Source organism: Lithobates pipiens, unplaced genomic scaffold, assembly GCF_037356315.1.
Source record: "Lithobates pipiens isolate NorthernLeopardFrog02 unplaced genomic scaffold, aLitPip1_a1.2 Scaffold_25, whole genome shotgun sequence".
Classification (NCBI taxonomy): domain Eukaryota; kingdom Metazoa; phylum Chordata; class Amphibia; order Anura; family Ranidae; genus Lithobates; species Lithobates pipiens.
The window spans coordinates 131,909,220-131,926,986 of record NW_027507787.1 but is presented as its reverse complement, the minus strand read 5'-3'; the positions used below and the strand labels follow the sequence as shown (position 1 = coordinate 131,926,986).

Genomic DNA, 17,767 nt, shown 5'->3' with positions numbered 1-17,767 from the left:
TATAGGGTTCCCTGATTGGGCCTGGGGTGGAGCCATGCTTAGAGGAGAGGTTATAAAAACCACCAGGTGGAAGTGGCTGGCCTCTTAGTCTGAACACATGAGGAGAGATGAGCAGACAGAGGAAGATTACTGCATAACCATGACAGGGACTTTGTATGTGCAGATGCCTATGTATATGTCATTGGTCCAGCACAACAAGGACTCACTTTATAGATTTGTTTGCAGTTTGGTAGACATCTTCAAAGATGTTGACCAGATGTTTCATGTTGTCATCTATGTAAGTTGCCCAAACAGAACAATCAGCATAGCAATTTAATAATGGGACAGGGGTCATAAAACCAGATGGATGGCAACCATAGTCCACTCCTTACTTTCTTAGAAAAGTTGATCATTCTTTTTGGTTTAGCATGTAATTTTTAATTTGTATTTTAAAGAAATTGTATTGGATTTTTGGTATGGGTAGGTGGTGTGGTCATAATGTGTCATTGGATGTAAAGTGGTGAAACTAGGATGGTGTGGGATGATCTTGAGTGGGGATATAACAAATTTGGAACCCCAAGAGGAATCAGGGTAAGGGGTAAGACGAGACAAGAATTAGGGGTGGAGAAAATCTGCCAATGGATGTGCTGAAGGGTAGAGCATGTAATTTAATTTAGGAAATGACCTTGGTAGGTTTGTTATTGGAATATTGGCAGCATGGGCTTTCAAGATGGCTCAGTTCAAACAAAGTAAGGTATTTATGATGAATACTGCTGCCCATCTGAACTTTTGTTTAACGGTCAGATGCGGGAAGAATGATTCCTAACTATTTAATTGCGTGGCTTCCTCATTTGAATAGAAAAGATTTCTTTAGACTGTCAGCAGAAGATAGCAGTGAAGTAACATTGAGGAAACTGGATTTTGTGTATATAATCTTTAGGTTAAAGGTTTAGCCAAATAGATCTTAAGCAAAACTCCAGGTGCAGCAAAAAAAAAAAACTTTCCAGCAGCACCCCCCCCCCCCACATTGTAACCCTGATAAGTCCAGGGAGTACAGGAAGGGGTTGCATTACTTAACTGACTCCTCTCTCTAACACTGTCCTTCTTTCCCCAAAACTCCAGTCTGTGGGTGATCCTTTCTTGTCATCATGTATAATGCAGGGATATTAACACTATATTAACACGGTGGGGCAAGCTTGCAGCCAGTGTTATGAGCAACTTAGAGAGGGGGCTGCGGAGGACCAGTTGAACTGCTGGAGGCAGCCTATTCGAGGGAAGAGGTAAGTAATACAGCCTCTTTTGCAACCCCCTAGACTTAATGAGCATTTAACTATTGCAGTGTTTTGGAGGGTGGGAGTGGGATTATGAAATTATATATGAGTTTAAGAGGGGAGGAGAGAGGAATAGCCACAATATGCCAATGTGGCTACTCTACATTCCCTTTTCCTATATAGATGCCATGAATTGAGTTATGCTGATTAATTGTCCAAATGTAAAGTTTGAGTGTCCTGATAAAAAGAAATGGGGAGAGGGGAAATCCCTGGCCTGTGCCATTTTGTGTTCAAAATGGATAAGACAGAGTACCTTTGACTCAGATCTGGGCTGTGGGGAAGGTGTATAAGAACAAAATCCATGTGATCTGTTTTGGTTGCAGTCTTACATGTTTTAAGGTAGCCCACATATATTCTCATGTTCTGGGAAATTTAAAGTACACCCCCCCCCCCCTGTTTTCCCTTTCCTTTTTCTGTGACTGTTCTTATAGAGACTATCCAATTGTAGCCATCTATTTATTGTATTTTTAATACTTTTTGTAATTTGTGGTAAATAAAATATGTTTTTTAATTCCCATGTTTTGCTCTGGTTTGCTCCATATATGATAATTTATTGCAGCGTATTCTTCCTTTAGACCCCCTAGGTCAGGGGTGTCCAAACTACGGCCCTCCAGCTGTTGCAGAACTACACATCCCATGAGGCATTGTAAAACTCTGACATTCAAAGACTTGACTAGGCATGATGGGGATTGTAGTTCCTGAACAACTGGAGGGCCGTAGTTTGGACACCCCTGCCCTAGGTGGAGTTCACTGTTATTGCCTTTTATGACCACCAGTCTGAATAGAAATAAAAAAATGTGCGTAAACTTTTTTAAGAACCCTTGTAGTTAGGGGGATCGTATTTCAAGTAGAGGCTTGGTAAATGTGAGCCAACACTATGGGAGTGGTTTCTGTGGTGCAGTCCAGAATGAGGCTTGGGTAAGGATAACTATACTCAAAGAAAAACTTGGTTTAATGCCATGGACTATAAGAGCGGTGATGCAGCATGGTGCTCCGTGCCCTGTAAAAAGTAATTTATGGTAAAATCAGTCAAGCGGAGCCTCAGCTGACTTCATGGCGCAACCTGAAGTGACATGTCCTTATGCTATATGGATTGTTTTATTCTATGTAAGTGCAATATTAAAGTTAAAGTTGTTTTTAAAAAAGATTTACACTATGCAGAACATGTTTGTTTCCTCTGAGAGTCTACGACAATGTGAGTGTGAATTAGAGTAGTGTTTTGCTGGATCCCTCTCTTATCTGGTGGGAAGCTGGAGGTGGAAGGCGATTCAATCGGGATATATTGAATACAATTGCTTTCTGATTTCTCTATTAAGAGAGGGTCAAAACCAGCTGGTAAAGCATACATCCATCCCTGGTGGTGGGGGGGATCAATGTGGATCTTCCAGAAGTACTGGTGTTGGTGGATTTGAATCATATACAGTATATTTAAAGTGGACTTGCTTTCTTTTCACGTGGACTTTTCTGTTTATTTGTATATTTATGTGGTTTCACACACACTGCTGTGAAAAATACTTTTACATTTTTATTTAGGATTTGTTAAATGATTAATTAACGCAACAGGTATATTATAATCTCATGGTCATATTAAACAACACATCCATTGATAAAATGCCCTCAATCTGATGCATCAAATGGAGTATGTTGATGGCTTTTATTGTGTTTTCCCAGCCTTCTGAACCTGGTATAAAGCCAACCTGGTCTAGCCTGATATGTTTCAAAAGATATAGATGGATATGATTGGCCAGTGTTTCAGGTCAAGATTTAGAAGGGATATTGGTCTATAGTTTGGATAGAGCAGAGATGATCCTTACTTTTCTGAACTTGGACAATTTCTTTGTTTCACTTGGGTTAGGGCCCATTTTATATACAGTATATAAATAGGGATTCCAACACTGTTGTGAAAAGCCTCATCTAAGGCAGGTAATTCAATCATTAGAAAATTCTAAGAGAGTTCTTTCCCCTTTATTACTATGTTAATAATAAAAATAATAATACATAATTTAATTTACAGAAAGATTTTATGTTTTATATAAAAAAAACTTAGCATCTATCTGTTTGTGCATGCTTCAAACAGTGACACCATTTCCAATGATAGTTTCTAGAAAGCTTCAATATTTTAGACTTTGGTGATTAGTGTGTTCAGTATGTTCTGTTTTTCCTTTTTAAGTGTGGTGCTAAAGGAAATAGGTTGACCCTGAATCATGCATTTGTGGGCTTCCCAGATACTAGGGGTCAAATGTTTTTCTTTTAGAAAAAATGGTAATAGCAGTTACAGTGAACATGATTTTGTTTAAATAGCTAAGTAGGGCTGGGTTCAGGTTACAATTTCATGAGTTGATTATTCTGATTTATTGTTCAATTGGCAAACTGGAGTTAGAGAATAGGAAGCTACACATTGTGCATTGCTGATTAAAAAAATAGGTGTGTGACCACCATTGTATACAATCTGAGAGTGGCGTGTAAATCAGAAGATTAGTTAGAGGGAATATAAATCTATTGGCAATTAAAACAGTTGACCTGTATATATTTTAACTTGCTATTTGCATAGAGTTCCACTTTAAATTGAGCCTTCTGTTGCAGTCTTGTGTCCTAATGAGTGTGTTGATTTCTGGCATGTGATTGCTCTTAATCATTATTACAGAGACTTGGAAGTCTGGGATGTTTGCACTCTTGATCTCCATGCTTCTTAATACATTTTACTAGAAGCAGGGGGTTCACAGCCTAAGTATCTGTAATTGGCTGAGTGGAGAGTAACAAATTCTTATCTGATTTTAGGTTGCAGGTTAGAGCACAGGTCTACCTGTGGTCTGAAAAACAGGACATTGTAGGGATATGGCATAAGATTTTTGTTAACCAAAATTACCATTGTTGCTCCTTTATTCAGTAAAATACATGTCACATTGTAAAACATTCATAGTGATTAAGACATGCATATCTTACAAGAATTGTGTACCACACTGCTATTCATTGGTGATTTAAATTTGGTTTCTCACTTAATCCTTGGAACAAGCTGTTAATTGGATCATAGTGGGGGAAGGCTGTCTACGCAGTTGGAACACTGATAACTGAATATGACAGCTGCGCTCACAGAATATAAGGTAGAGAGGAGCAGATAATGCTGGCAATTTATTCTGATTTTCTCACTTTTTAGAGGTGGCAAGACTAAATATAGGCATGTTGGTTTTTTTCCTTTGACATTGAACATTGTGTTAATGTCATTTAGTAAGTTAAGAAAATCAGCAGGGGGAGATGAGGGATTTGCTGACTTTGTTTTGAGATTTCCAAAGCATTGTTTAACTACCAAGTTTAAAAAACATATTTTTTTTCATGAATTAGCAGAGAGGGGATATTTTGTGACACTTTTCTCCTCCTCCCAGCTTGGCTACACACTCTGAAGAATGCCACGGATTAGGATTAAACAGGCTTATTTAATAAGATAATGCAAGAAGCTAACAGTTAAAGTATAACTAAAGGCAAAACCTTTTTTTTTTTAGTTTTGGATAGGCTGGAGATGGAATAGAACACCTGTCAGGTTTTATTGCTTTCTGTGCCCCCGTTCAGGAGATTCACCCTCTCTATTTGTTCTGTTTACTATTATTATTGGAAGTGAAAGTAAAAGAAAATCCAATTTTTCACACCCATGGAATATTTCTGGATCATGGAGATGTAATGGAAAAATAAAGGATATTATAATATTTTTTGCAGTTTACCAGTATCCTATAATTAGAATTATTTTTATATTAGCTAATGTCTAACAAAAAACAAAGTACACTTGCCAATTATCTTGCGACTGTGTGGGTGGCACTTAGCTTATGTAACCATATGGGTTTAGAATTTCTGAACTCAAGTAAGCCTGACAACTGAACTACAAAAGGATCATCTGCTAAGGCAGTTTTTCACAACCATGATCTTAGAGTATTTGCCCCCTAAATTACCAATGCTCAAAGTGGAATATAAGATAACTGAGGGAAATGCACTAATTCCACAATGTATAAAAAACACAGTTTAAGCATATACAAACCCAAAGTAGAACTTTAATATATTAGCTATCCTTACATGTGGTGACTGCATTTATTTTTTGTTTTGGAAATGTTTCCTCTTATTTTTACCCACAGATTCGACCAGTAACACTTCCTGTCTTAGGGTGGTAACACTCACTCCTTTACTCTATCTATGGACATCAGCATTGTCTGGAGAGCTTTAATTCAGCTACTGGACATACTCGGTTCAAATGATTAATGGGCAGGCTGAATGTACTAAGTTGATCGATTGATCGATTGATCAACTTGGTTACAACCAGCCTGTTGGATTCGCTTAGGATTATTGCTAGTGGCTGCTACAGCGGCTAGCGATAATCACTGTCTTCTTCTGGCAGGGACGGCTTCCCCAGCTCTCCCCCACCCAGAGAAGAAAATGTCCTGGCAGGAGGGATTCCCACATCAACACTGTCTGTGTTAATGGTTAAATCAAGTGAATTTATTTCCTGCAACCCTTGGTTGAATTGGGTGTGAATAGGACCTTAAAGGAAGCTAAAAAAAATATGTAAATAAATAAATAAAAGAAAAGCATTACTGGCAGGATGAACAGGGGATAAACTTTGAAGTGAGGAGGATTCAGAAAAACAAATATTGCTGTGTTAATGCTATTTATTGACAGACTACATCATACATGATATCGGTTCTTTTCAAAATTCAGAGCAAATTTCACCATTAGTACTACAATATTGTAGTAAAGAGAAGTTAAAAAAGGCATGGTAATGCACTAGCAAAAAGAGCCTGTACAGTATAGTAATGCATAGTAAAAATGATTTTTATTGTATAGAGAGTGTCATAGTTTATTTATGTTGAACATTTGTATGCATACCACAGTACTGTAGATGAAAGATCAGGTCACCCTACTTGGTAATCCCATAGCTGCGGCTAATAGATAGCATCACTCAAAGTGAGCAACAATACAGACACTAGCCACTGTCAGTTTGACCAGTCCAGTGAAGCCTCATCTCTAAGGTGCTCTCAGCTGTTTCTGCACTCCTGTATCCTCCACCTACAATGCAGAGTTAATAGCAGTGCATTGTACATGATGACACTGAAGGACCTCCCACAACCTGGAAGGAGAGTGTTAGAACAAGCTGGAGGTGAAGTGACTTTGGCAATGCAGCTTCCTTAGCTGCCCCTAGCCTTCCAATCATTTAACCCTTGCAGTGCAGGGGAGACCCACTGCAAGGGCACAGGATTGTATATTTTGCCTAATTCCTGAAGTTGAGCTTTAATCAAAGCTGTTCTTTAGACCAGTTGTTGCCAAAACATGGTTGTTGCTCTATCCTACCTATGTCAGTAATAAAGATGTATTAAGTGGATGACACATGTAAGTGCTGGCTTTCATGCCCATATGTATGTAACATTCAGGAATTCTCAGGACCTAGTAGGCACAGGACCTCTGTCCTTTGACCATACTCTTAGCCAAGAGTTGGAAAAATAATGTGGAAATGAGTAGCATCAGTCCAATTTGTGACCAGTGAGTGCTTTTTGGATAATGCAAACATGCCTTTCTAGTGACAACAGTAGAAAATACTCATTCACATTAGGTTCTAACCACTTTTTTTCAGGTACTTAGGCTACCTATTTTGTTGGACTCTTGCTCAGCTTTAAAAAATTGTTGTGAGGCTGGATCCATGCTACCATAGTCAAACCCCACACAATTTTGCCAATGGAGCCTTGTTTATAGAATCTCTGCAATTCTGCCAGAAGGGCAATATTCACATAATTTGTGTTATGTTGTCAGAGGGATCTTACTACAAAAACACTGCCTGCTGTTGGACGAAAGCCAATTGTTAGAGATGTCTTTCAGCAATCCTACATTTTCTTACATTTATTTCATTTTTTACTCTTACACAACATGCAGTTCTAGCACAATCATACAGTACTGCTGTGTTCTTCACAGCATTTTACACCCTTTCTACAAAGAAGTGCTATGTATTCCTGAATAAACAAAATGTGTACTGTTTTCTTTACAAATTCTGATAGAAACAGGTGTTAGAGGTACAGTTTGTCATATGAATGTACAAGACTTGTTTTGTTGCCTAGGCCCGTTTATATAAAATACACACAATTTTGTACTTTACCTTTCAGCTTTCTGATTCACCCTTCAACTGGTATTATTTATACTCAGCCCTGGGCCTCACTTGATGCTGAAGATAACTCTAAATATAACTTCTATGTCAAAGCTGAGGATACTGAAGGGAAGTATAGCTTAGCTGAAGTGTTTGTAACTGTACTAGACATCAATGATCATTGCCCAGAGTTCAGTGAGAACATTCAGGAGAAGACCATGGTCATTGGATCCCCAGTAAAAATAGAGGTATGTCATGACACAGTATAAATGATACATATTTCTAGTTGCATTACTAGAACAAGTAACATGCACAGAGTTTTGATGTTTCTAGGCAGGGGATGTTAAGAGCTTTACATCTTTACTGGTCAGGTATACCTTTATGACTACTGACAGGTTAAGTGAATAACACAGATTATTTCATTACATAGGTATTTGAAAGTTGGTGGGATATACAGAATTAGGCATCAAGTAAACCTGTTGTCTATGAAGTTGATATGTTGAAAGCAAAAATAAAATGGGCATCACAATTTGTTGTGTATGGGGCTGTGTAGCTGAAGACCCATTAGGATGCCTTTGCTGTCCACAGCCAAAAGTGGCTACAATGAGCATGTGAGCATCAGAAGTGGACCATGGAGCAATGGAAGAAGGTGACCCGATCTGATGAATCATGTTTTCTTTTAAATCATGTGGATGGTCTGGTGTTTGTCTTTTATTTACCTGGGGAACAGGTGCATTTTGTGCAGAAGGCAATCTGGCTGATGTGGTGTGAAGCCTTTGTTCCTGCCATTCATGTGGATGTTACTTGACATGTACTATCTACCTAAACATTGTTACCAACCAAGTACACCCCTTAACCACTTACAGACTGGACCATTTTGCTGGCTTAAGACCAGACCACTTTTTGCGATTTGGCACTGCGTCGCTTTAACTGACAATTGCCCGGTCATGCGACGTGGCTCCCAAACAAAATTGACGTCCTTTTTTTCCCACAAATAGAGCTTTCTTTTGGTGGTATTTGATCACCCCTGCGGTTTTTATTTTTTGCGCTATAAACAAAAATAGAGTGACAATTTAGAAAAATGCATTATTTTTTACTTTTTGTTATAATAAATATCCCCCAAAAATATATAAAAAAACATGTTTTTCCCTCAGTTTAGGCCGATACGTATTCTTCTACATATTTTTTATTAATCATTTTTTTTTTACTAGTAATGGCAGCGATCAGCGATTTTTATTGTGACTGCGACGTTATGGCGGACATATCGGACATTTTTGACACATTTTTGGGACCATTGTCATTTATACAGCAATTACTGCTATACAAATGCAGTGATTCCTGTGTAAATGACACTGGCAGTGAAGGGGTTAACCAGTGGGTGGCAGTGTAGGGGTTAAGTGTTCCTAGGGGTGTGTTACTAACTGTTGGGGGCTGGGCTTTCTTTTAGTGAACACTGATCTCTGCTCCAATCACATGGAGGAGCAGAGATCAGCATCACTTGCTAGGCAGAATGGGGAGATGCTGTTTACAACGGCATCTCCCAGTTCAGCCACCCTGTGAGACGATCGCAGGTATGCCCAGTGCGATCGAGTCCGCGGGACCCGCGACCTGACTCACGGGGGTCCCAACCGGCGTGCTCGCGATGGCAGGGCGGCATTTAAGATTGGATGTACCTGTACACCAATATGCATGCCCATGCCATTCTGTCGGCGTACATCGGCGTGCGCCGGTCGGGAAGTGGTTAATGAAAACGGTTATTCCCTGATGGCAGTGGCCCCATTCAGCAGGATAATTCACCCTGCAACACTGAAAAAAATTGTTCAAGAATGATTTGAGGGACACAACAATGCATTTGTGGTGTTGACATAGCCTCCAAAGTTCAGATCTCAATCCAATTGAACATCTGTGTCTTATGCTGGAACAAGTCTGATCCATGGAGCCTCCACCTTGCAACTTACAGGGCTTAAAGATCTAGTGGCGTTAGGGCTGTTTTGGTGGTTATAAAATTTTGGCTGATCAGTGTATATTGTTTAATATTCTTCAATGCACATAAACAATAAAGCAATTGTGTTTGCCTAACCAAACCTTGCATTTCTTGCTGTGTTATACAGCACCATCTGCAGGTGTGCTGCAGCATCACTAATTAATAGTACATAGTACACAGTCACAATCATAAACATATACATAATTAGTAAGGTTGAATAAAGACACCAGTCCATCCAGTTCAACTGTGAGTGCCTACAATTGGCCCCATCCCTGTACATTGCACACTCACATCGGTCCCCACCCTCAAGGAATATTTCTCCTCCCGGAGGAATGATTTATTGCATGGTGAGAAAATCACTTGTCCACAGGGTGATTTCAGATTCATCTAATTAATTTTGGATTTATAATTTAGTTATTGTATAATATTTCTCTCACAAGGGAGTTATTTATTTATTTATCATATTTATATTATTGAACACTTTATGATATATTTTGATTTTGATTTATAGGATTTAGTGGTGGAATATACACTATAATTCAGCGCCACTTTTTTCATTAATTTTTAATAGGAACATTATACACAATTTATTATTATATTTAAAGTGGCGGCTTAGTGGTAAGGGTGTTTTTTTAGTGCAGTGGTGAATACACAGGTGATAGGGCGTTAGTGAGTGTATTATTGGTTTACAAAGGCAGGTAACTGCTTGAGGCAATTGACAGAAACATACCCAGTAAAATAAAATCTTGGAATTCGTTAATTAATTAATTTCGTTTAGTTATATTCGTTAAATTCATTAAATTCGTTTTTGGATTTCATTTAATTTTCTACCGAACTCGAAAAATCGGTCGCATTCGAAAATATTTCAACCAAATTCGAAAATGTTTCTACCGAATTCGAAATGATTTCAACATGATTTGAAATTATTTCAACCGCATTCGAAACTATTTCAACTGGATTTGAAAATATTTTGCGACCCAACTTTAGGGCCATGTATCTCGGGGTCACTTGGTGCTAGAAACCCCAAATTTGGAGAGGTTATAGTGCTAGCTATTGTGTTTGCCTACCAAATTTGGTGTTTCTAGCTATAAGTGACCCCGATATATGTGGCCCCAAAGTCGGGCCGCAAAATGTAATTCTCTGCTGCAGAAAAGTGCTTGGCATATCTGGGGTCACTTGGTGGCAGGTGACGTGGCAAGTGGACAATCCACAACTTGGTCATGTGGCACTCGTGGCTGGTCATGTGGCACTCGTGGCCAGTTACATGGCACTTGTGGCCGGTCACATGGCACTCGTGTCAGGTCACGTGGCACTCGTGGTCGGCCACATGATACTCGTGGCCTGCCACGTGGTACTCGTGGCAGGTCACGTGGCACTCGTGGCAGGTGTCGTGGCAAGTGGACAATACACAACTTGTGGCAGGTGACCTGGCAAGTGGACAATACACAACTTGTGGCAGGTGATGTGGCAAGTGGACAAATACAATACACAACTTGTGGCAAGTGGACAATGATATACAGTATATGCACTTGCCTTGCGATCGACATCCATGACTTCTTCAATCAGGCATGCTGACAACTTCATTGATACCATAAATATAAATGAAATAAGATGTTATGGGTGGCACAGTGGTGTAGTGGTTAGCACTCTCACCTAGCAGTAAGAAGGGTCACTGGTTTGAATCCCAACCACGACACTACCTGCCTGGAGTTTGCATGTTCTCCCTGTGCCTGCGTGGGTTTCCTCCAGGTACTCTGGTTTCCTCCCACACTCCAAAGACATGCAGGTAGGTTAATTGGCTTCTGTTCAAAATTGGCCCTAGTATATGAATTGGGACCTTGGCTTGTGGGCTCCTTGAGGGTAGGGACTGATGTGAGTGTGCAATGTACAGGGATAGGGACAATTGTAGACACTCACTCAGGTTGAACTGGATGGACTGGTGTCTTTATTCAACCTTACTAACTATGTAACTATGTAACTATGTGTGTGTTTTTTTTTTGCACTGGTACACTGCAAGTATGAAAAGTTGATGTGACAGATATATATAAGTAACTAACCATCTTCCAAAATTTCTAATTCAAATAGAAAAGATTAGAACAAAATAGAAAAAAAAAATAATAGAATAAAATAGAAAGAATATGCAACCATCTTCTGAAATTCGAATTTGAATAGAATACATTTGAGTTTCGAATAGTATGAATTCAAATTTTTAAATTAATTAATTTTAAATTTGGATGGAAAAGATTGTAATAAAATAGAAAATAGACTAGAAAAAGGATAGAACAGAACAGAATAGAATATATTATATTTTATTCAGTTCTGTTCTATTGTTTTTCTAGTCTATTCTTTTATATTCTATTAAAATCTTTTCTATTAAAATCAAAATCATTATATACTAAATTCGAATTTCGGAAGATGGTTTTATATATATATATATATATATATATATATATATATATATATATATATATATATATATATATATATATATATATATATATATATATATATATATATATATATATATATATATATATATATTTCTGACATTTGAATTTTGTATAGAACTTATTCGAATTTAAATAGAAAAGATTAGAATAGAAATATAGAATAGACTAGAACAATAGAACAGAATAGAATATAGATACTATCTATTTCATTTTAAGTCTTTTTGCAGATTACCATTTGTTTTAATAAGATCTCCTGCAGACTATTAGCATCTATTTCATTTTTTGCAGATCTCCTGCAGACTATTAGCATCTATTTCTTTTTAAGCAGATCTCCTGTAGACTATTAACAGCCATTTCACTTCTTTTTTTTTGCAGATTACTGTTAGAATCAGTTTCATTTTTCTTTTTTTGCAGATTACTATTTATTTCCATCAGATCTCCTGCAGTATATTAACATCTATTTCATTTTTTTGCAGATCTCCTGCAGACTATTAGCATCTATTTCATTTTTATTTTAATTTTTTTGCATTAGAACAGCCATTTCCTTTAGTTCAGCAGATCTCCTGCAGACTATTAGCATCTATTTCATTTTTTTGCAGATTACTATTTATTTCCATCAGATCTCCTGCAGACTATTAGCATTTATATATATTTTTTTGCAGATTTCCTGCAGACTATTAGGATCTATTTAATTTTCTCATCAGATCTGCAGACTATAAGCATTTATTTATTTTTTGCTGGTCTCCTACAGACTATTAGCAGCCATTTCCCTGTATATAGAGATATAAGTGGTGATGTCTTTCTTGTTGTCTCTTCCTCATACCATTCCTCCATTCATAAATGAAATAGATGCTAATAGTCTGCCGGAGATCTGCTGAAATAAAGGAAATGGCTGCTCTAATGCAAAATAAGAAAAGGAAAATGAAATAGATGCTAATAGTCTGCAGGAGATCTGCAAAAAAATGAAATATATGTTAATATACTGCAGGAGATCTGATGGAAATAAATAGTAATCTGCAAAAAAAAAATGAAATTGATTCTAACAGTCTGCACGAGATCTGCAAAAAAAGAAATGAAATGGCTGTTAATAGTCTACAGGTGATCTGCTAAAAAAAAGAAATAGATGCTAATAGTCTGCAGGAGATCTGGTGTGAAAACGAAATAGATACTAATTGTCTGCAGGAGATCTGCAAAAAAAATGAAATAGATGCTAATAGTCTGCAGGAGATCTTACAGGAACAAATAGTAATCTGCAAAATAAATTACAAAATGAAATAGATAGTATCTATATTCTATTCTGTTCTATTGTTTTTCTAGTCTATTCTCTATTTCTATTCTAATCTTTTCTATTCAAATTCGAATTCATTCTATACGAAATTCGAATGTCGGAAAAAAAATATATATATATATAGATATATGTATAATATAATATAACCATCTTCTGAAATTCACATTTAGTATATAATGATTTCGACTTTAATAGAAAAGATTTTAATAGAATATAAAAGAATAGACTAGAAAAACAATAGAACAGAATATAATAAAATATAATATATTCTATTCTGTTCTATTGTTTTTCTAGTCTATTCTCTATTTCTATTCTAATCTCTTCTATTCAAATTCATTCTATACGAAATTCGAATGTTGGAAAGAAATATATATTTATTATAAAACCGGCATCTTCCGAAATTATATATTCTATTCTGTTCTGTTCTATCGTTTTTCTAGTCTATTTTCTATTTTATTATAATCTTTTCTATCCAAATTTATAATTAATTAATTAAAAAATTTGAATTCATACTATTCGAAATTCAAATTTATTCTATTTGAAATTTGAATTTCAGAAGATGGTTGTATATTCTTTCTATTTTATTCTATTAAAATATTTTTTTTTCTAATCTTTTCTATTTGAATTAGAAATTTTGGAAGATGGTTAGTTACTTATATACATCTGTCACATCAACTTCTCATACTTGCAGTGTACCAGTGCAAAAAAAAAACACACATCTTATTTCATTTATATTTATCACATCAATGAAGTTATCAGCATGCCTGATTGAAGAAGTCACGGATGTTGATCGCAAGGCAAGTAGATATGCTGTATGTCATTGTCCACTTGCCACGTCACTTGCCACAAGTTGTGTATTGTCCACTTGCCATGACACCTGCCATGAGTGCCACATGACTGGCCATGAGTGCCACATCACCTGCCACGAGTGCCACATGACCAAGTTGTGGATTGTCCACTTGCCACGTCACCTGCCCGAAATTGGTTCCTAGCACCAAGTGACCCCGAGATATGGACAATATGTCAAGTACTTTTCTGCAGAAGAGAATGAAATTTTGCGACCCGAATTTGGGGCCACGTATCTCAGGGCCACTTATAGCTAGGAACCCCAAATTTGGTATTCAAACACAGTAGAGCTAGCACTACAACATCTCTAAATGGTGCTTCTAGCTCCAAGTGACCCCAAGTTAGGGGGCCCCAAAGTCGGGTCGCAAAATGTCAAGCACTTTTCTGCAGCAGAGAATAACATTTTGCGACCCGACTTTGGGGCCCTGTAACTCAGGGTCACTTGAAGCTAGAAATCCCAAATTTGGATATATTGTAGTGCTAGTTCTACTGTGTTTGTATACCAAAATGGGGTTTATAGCTATAAGTGGCCCCGAGATACGTGGCCCGAAATTCTGGTTGCAAAATGTCATTTTTCGAATTTGATTCAAATTTTGTTTGAATTCGTTAGCATTGTAATTCGGTATTTCGGATGCATCCGAATGTCAGAATAATGAAAATTCGTCCGAATTTCGATTCAGAATGAAACAAAACGCACATGTCTACTTGTTTCAAACCCCCTCTTTATTTCAAGAAGACCAGGTAAGTTTAATACATCAAAGGCAGGCAGCTTCTAACATGCAAAGGGCCTCTCTCCTGGGGTATATAGCACACTGTCGTCGTATCTCTGCATTCTTCTTATGCTTGGATGTGCAAAAAGCATTCAACACATTGTCCTAGTCCTACTTACATTACATTCGAGAAATGGCAAGGCAAGGTTGTCCCACGTGCAGTGTTGATTCTCTCCAATCTGACATCCGAGGTGTTGAGGTGGCTGGTTATCACCACAAACTGTGTCTCTTTGCAGATGACATTCTCTTATTCCTTACCTCCCCTCTTACAACAACTCCCAATTTGTTTTGTCTTTTGGAGCGCTTTACATCAATATTGGGCTTATTGGTGAATCAAGGCCAAGGTTACCTAGGGTGGTTCTTATCTGATCAAAACTGAATGGTGGCCTTGGTCTCCCCAACTTTCTCAAATATTATCAGACAGCTCAACTGGCTCACCTGGTTCAATACAACACCGTTAAGGAGCCCCCTTTATGGCTCAGCTTGGAAGCGGACTGTAACCCTTTGGTCATTGATAATCTCCCTTGGCTTCATGCTCAGGAATGTAAGACGATAATTAACCCTTTTACGTAGTACTATTTGACTGTATAGGATAGTTTAAAAACTACCTGCTCCCTGCAGTCTCCACATATCCCTGTCCTGTCATTTTTGAACAACCGCTTCTTCTATCCAGGCAGAGTAGCTCCAGCTTCATTTCATTTATGAAAGTCCCAGGGTCTCTATCGGTTTGGTTTGATCACTTGTTTACGAATGCCACCCTATACTTATTTGCCTCCTTACAAGAACAATTTCAGATCACAAATTAGGAAATATTTAGATATCTCCAAATTAATAAGTTTTAGATGGATTTATTACCAAAGATGAGACAGATTTTCACTCTAAACAGAAACATAATTAAAGGGGTTGTAAACCCTCATGGTTTTTCACTTTAATGCATTAATGCAGCCCCCCCAAGCCCTAATTTTACTTACCTGACCCCGCTCTTTCGTCAGCCGGGAATGAGCACACTAGCACTAGCTGGTATCTTGTGTCATGATTGGATAGATTGATAGCAGTGCAGCCATTGCCTCCAGCTGCTGTCAATCAAATCCAATGATGCAGCGATGGGGGGGGGGGCATGGTCGAGTCCTACATTCTGTGTGAATGGACACAGATGCGGGACTCAGGAGCATGCCCGCACAGGTGTCCACCAAGGAGAGTGCTTCTACAACGTGGACACTCGATATGGGAAGGAGCCACCAGTGCCACCAAGGGAACACAGAACAGGAGGTAAGTATGTCATGTTTGTTTTTGTCTGTTTTTTTTTTAAATGAGGGTTTACAACCCCTTTAAGAAGTTCATTCTGCTGCAGTGCAGCTTTAGAGCAGTTGAAGAAAGAACTTCCTGACTCAAGTTGCAACATTGTAGTAAACATTGTTTTCAGGGTGCCTAAGTTTCCAATGGTCACACATCTAGACTTGTGACTTAACTGTCAGTAGGACAGCCAAATTATGTAAAAACGTGCAACAATTTCCATTGGTCATCCAATTTTTTCCATTGATCTTTACATATTAAATAACCTCCCAACTCTATAGACACGATTAAAATATTGAATTTAGAAATAGCTATGTCAATGTAAGATGGTAACATTTTTGTTTAGATTCAAATTCTTCATTGAAGGGTGCATCAGGCTCCAGTTTTGTTTTAGAGTGGGAAAGGATTTTTAATCCCTTATTACCGCTGTCAGGGTTGCATTTTGAGATATTTTATTTTACTTTCTGACCCAGTAAAAGTGCTTTTACTATACAGCAAGCATGAGGAAAATCTCCAGCAGGGGCACAGACAGAAAGATGAACATTACAGGGGTTTTAGTCTTTTCCAATCCATTTAAAAATAACATGTTTTTTTGTCTCTTTTGGAGTTTCCTTTTACTTTCTGTCTGGTAAAAAATGTCAGCAGGACAGGAAGTAAGGGAAATTTTGTTTTTAGCAGAGCCTCCCTTTGCAGTAAATAACCCACAGGGGTTTCAACTTTTCCCCATTAAGAAGGTTTTGGTAGGAGGTCGATTTTTAGGAACTGATTATAGATATTTTCTGCTAGTTTCTGGTAGATAACAGATGATGTTTGTCTACCTGCCAGGGAATAACTTCTCCAGTGAGAGTGGGGGGGTGAAGTGAAAGGAAAGACAGATGTTGGTGGTATTGGACTCAATTCTTAGAAGGTCAGAGAGGGCAATCTGTAACAAAGACCTGGAGTGCCAAACTGTATGTTGTCTACTGGGCGCTCGAGTTCGGAACATCACAGATCTTGTGGACAGATTACCCAGCTGTCGTGGTGCACATTGGCATTGATGACAAAGTCAGAGGCAGATGGAGTGTCCTAAACAAAGATTTTAGGGACTAAATTGAGGAAAATTACCTCCAAAGTAGTATTCTCAGAAATACTACTGGTACATCGAGCCACACCAGAAAGGCAGAGGGAGATTAGGGAAGTAAACAAGTGGCTGAAGAGCTGGTGTAGTAAGGAGGGGTTTGGGTTCCTGGAAGACTGGGCTGACTTCTCAGTTGATAACCAGTACTATAGAAGGCATGGACTGCACCTAAATGAGGAAGGTGCAGATCAGCTGAGAATGAAGATGGCCAAAAAGTTAGATGGTTTTTAAACTAGGCGACAGGGGGGAGGGTCCAGAGGTTGAGATAGTCAATGCGGAACATATTCAAGAGGGTAGTATAAGGGGCATTAGTGATATGTGCTTTGGTCAACCTAAACCCAAGGTAAGCATAGTAGCAAGTCCTAGTTGCAATCTTGGAACACCAACAACACAAGATGGGTGAACTAGAGATACTGTTGTACGAGGAGGATTTGGATTTTGTGGGAATTTCAGAGACCTGGTTCAACAGCTCTCATGATTCGCTGCCAACCATTCAAGGGTATGCCCTTTATCGCAAGGATAGAGAGGGTGAAAAAGGGGGTATGCCTATATATCAATTACCAACAATACAGATCTGATTACAGATGGGGAAATACT

General features: G+C 38.1%; 1 protein-coding gene across 4 annotated transcripts in view; it reads left to right on the top strand.

The window, feature by feature from the left end:
• Positions 1-17,767, top strand: part of CDHR1 (cadherin related family member 1) — a 265,262-nt gene that overhangs the window by 228,712 nt on the left and 18,783 nt on the right. For all 4 annotated transcript variants that reach the window (XM_077454893.1, XM_077454892.1, XM_077454894.1 and 1 more), the window contains one exon: positions 7,442-7,670. In XM_077454893.1, coding sequence (XP_077311019.1) covers positions 7,442-7,670 — 229 coding nt within the window. The remainder of the gene's footprint in view (positions 1-7,441; positions 7,671-17,767) is intronic.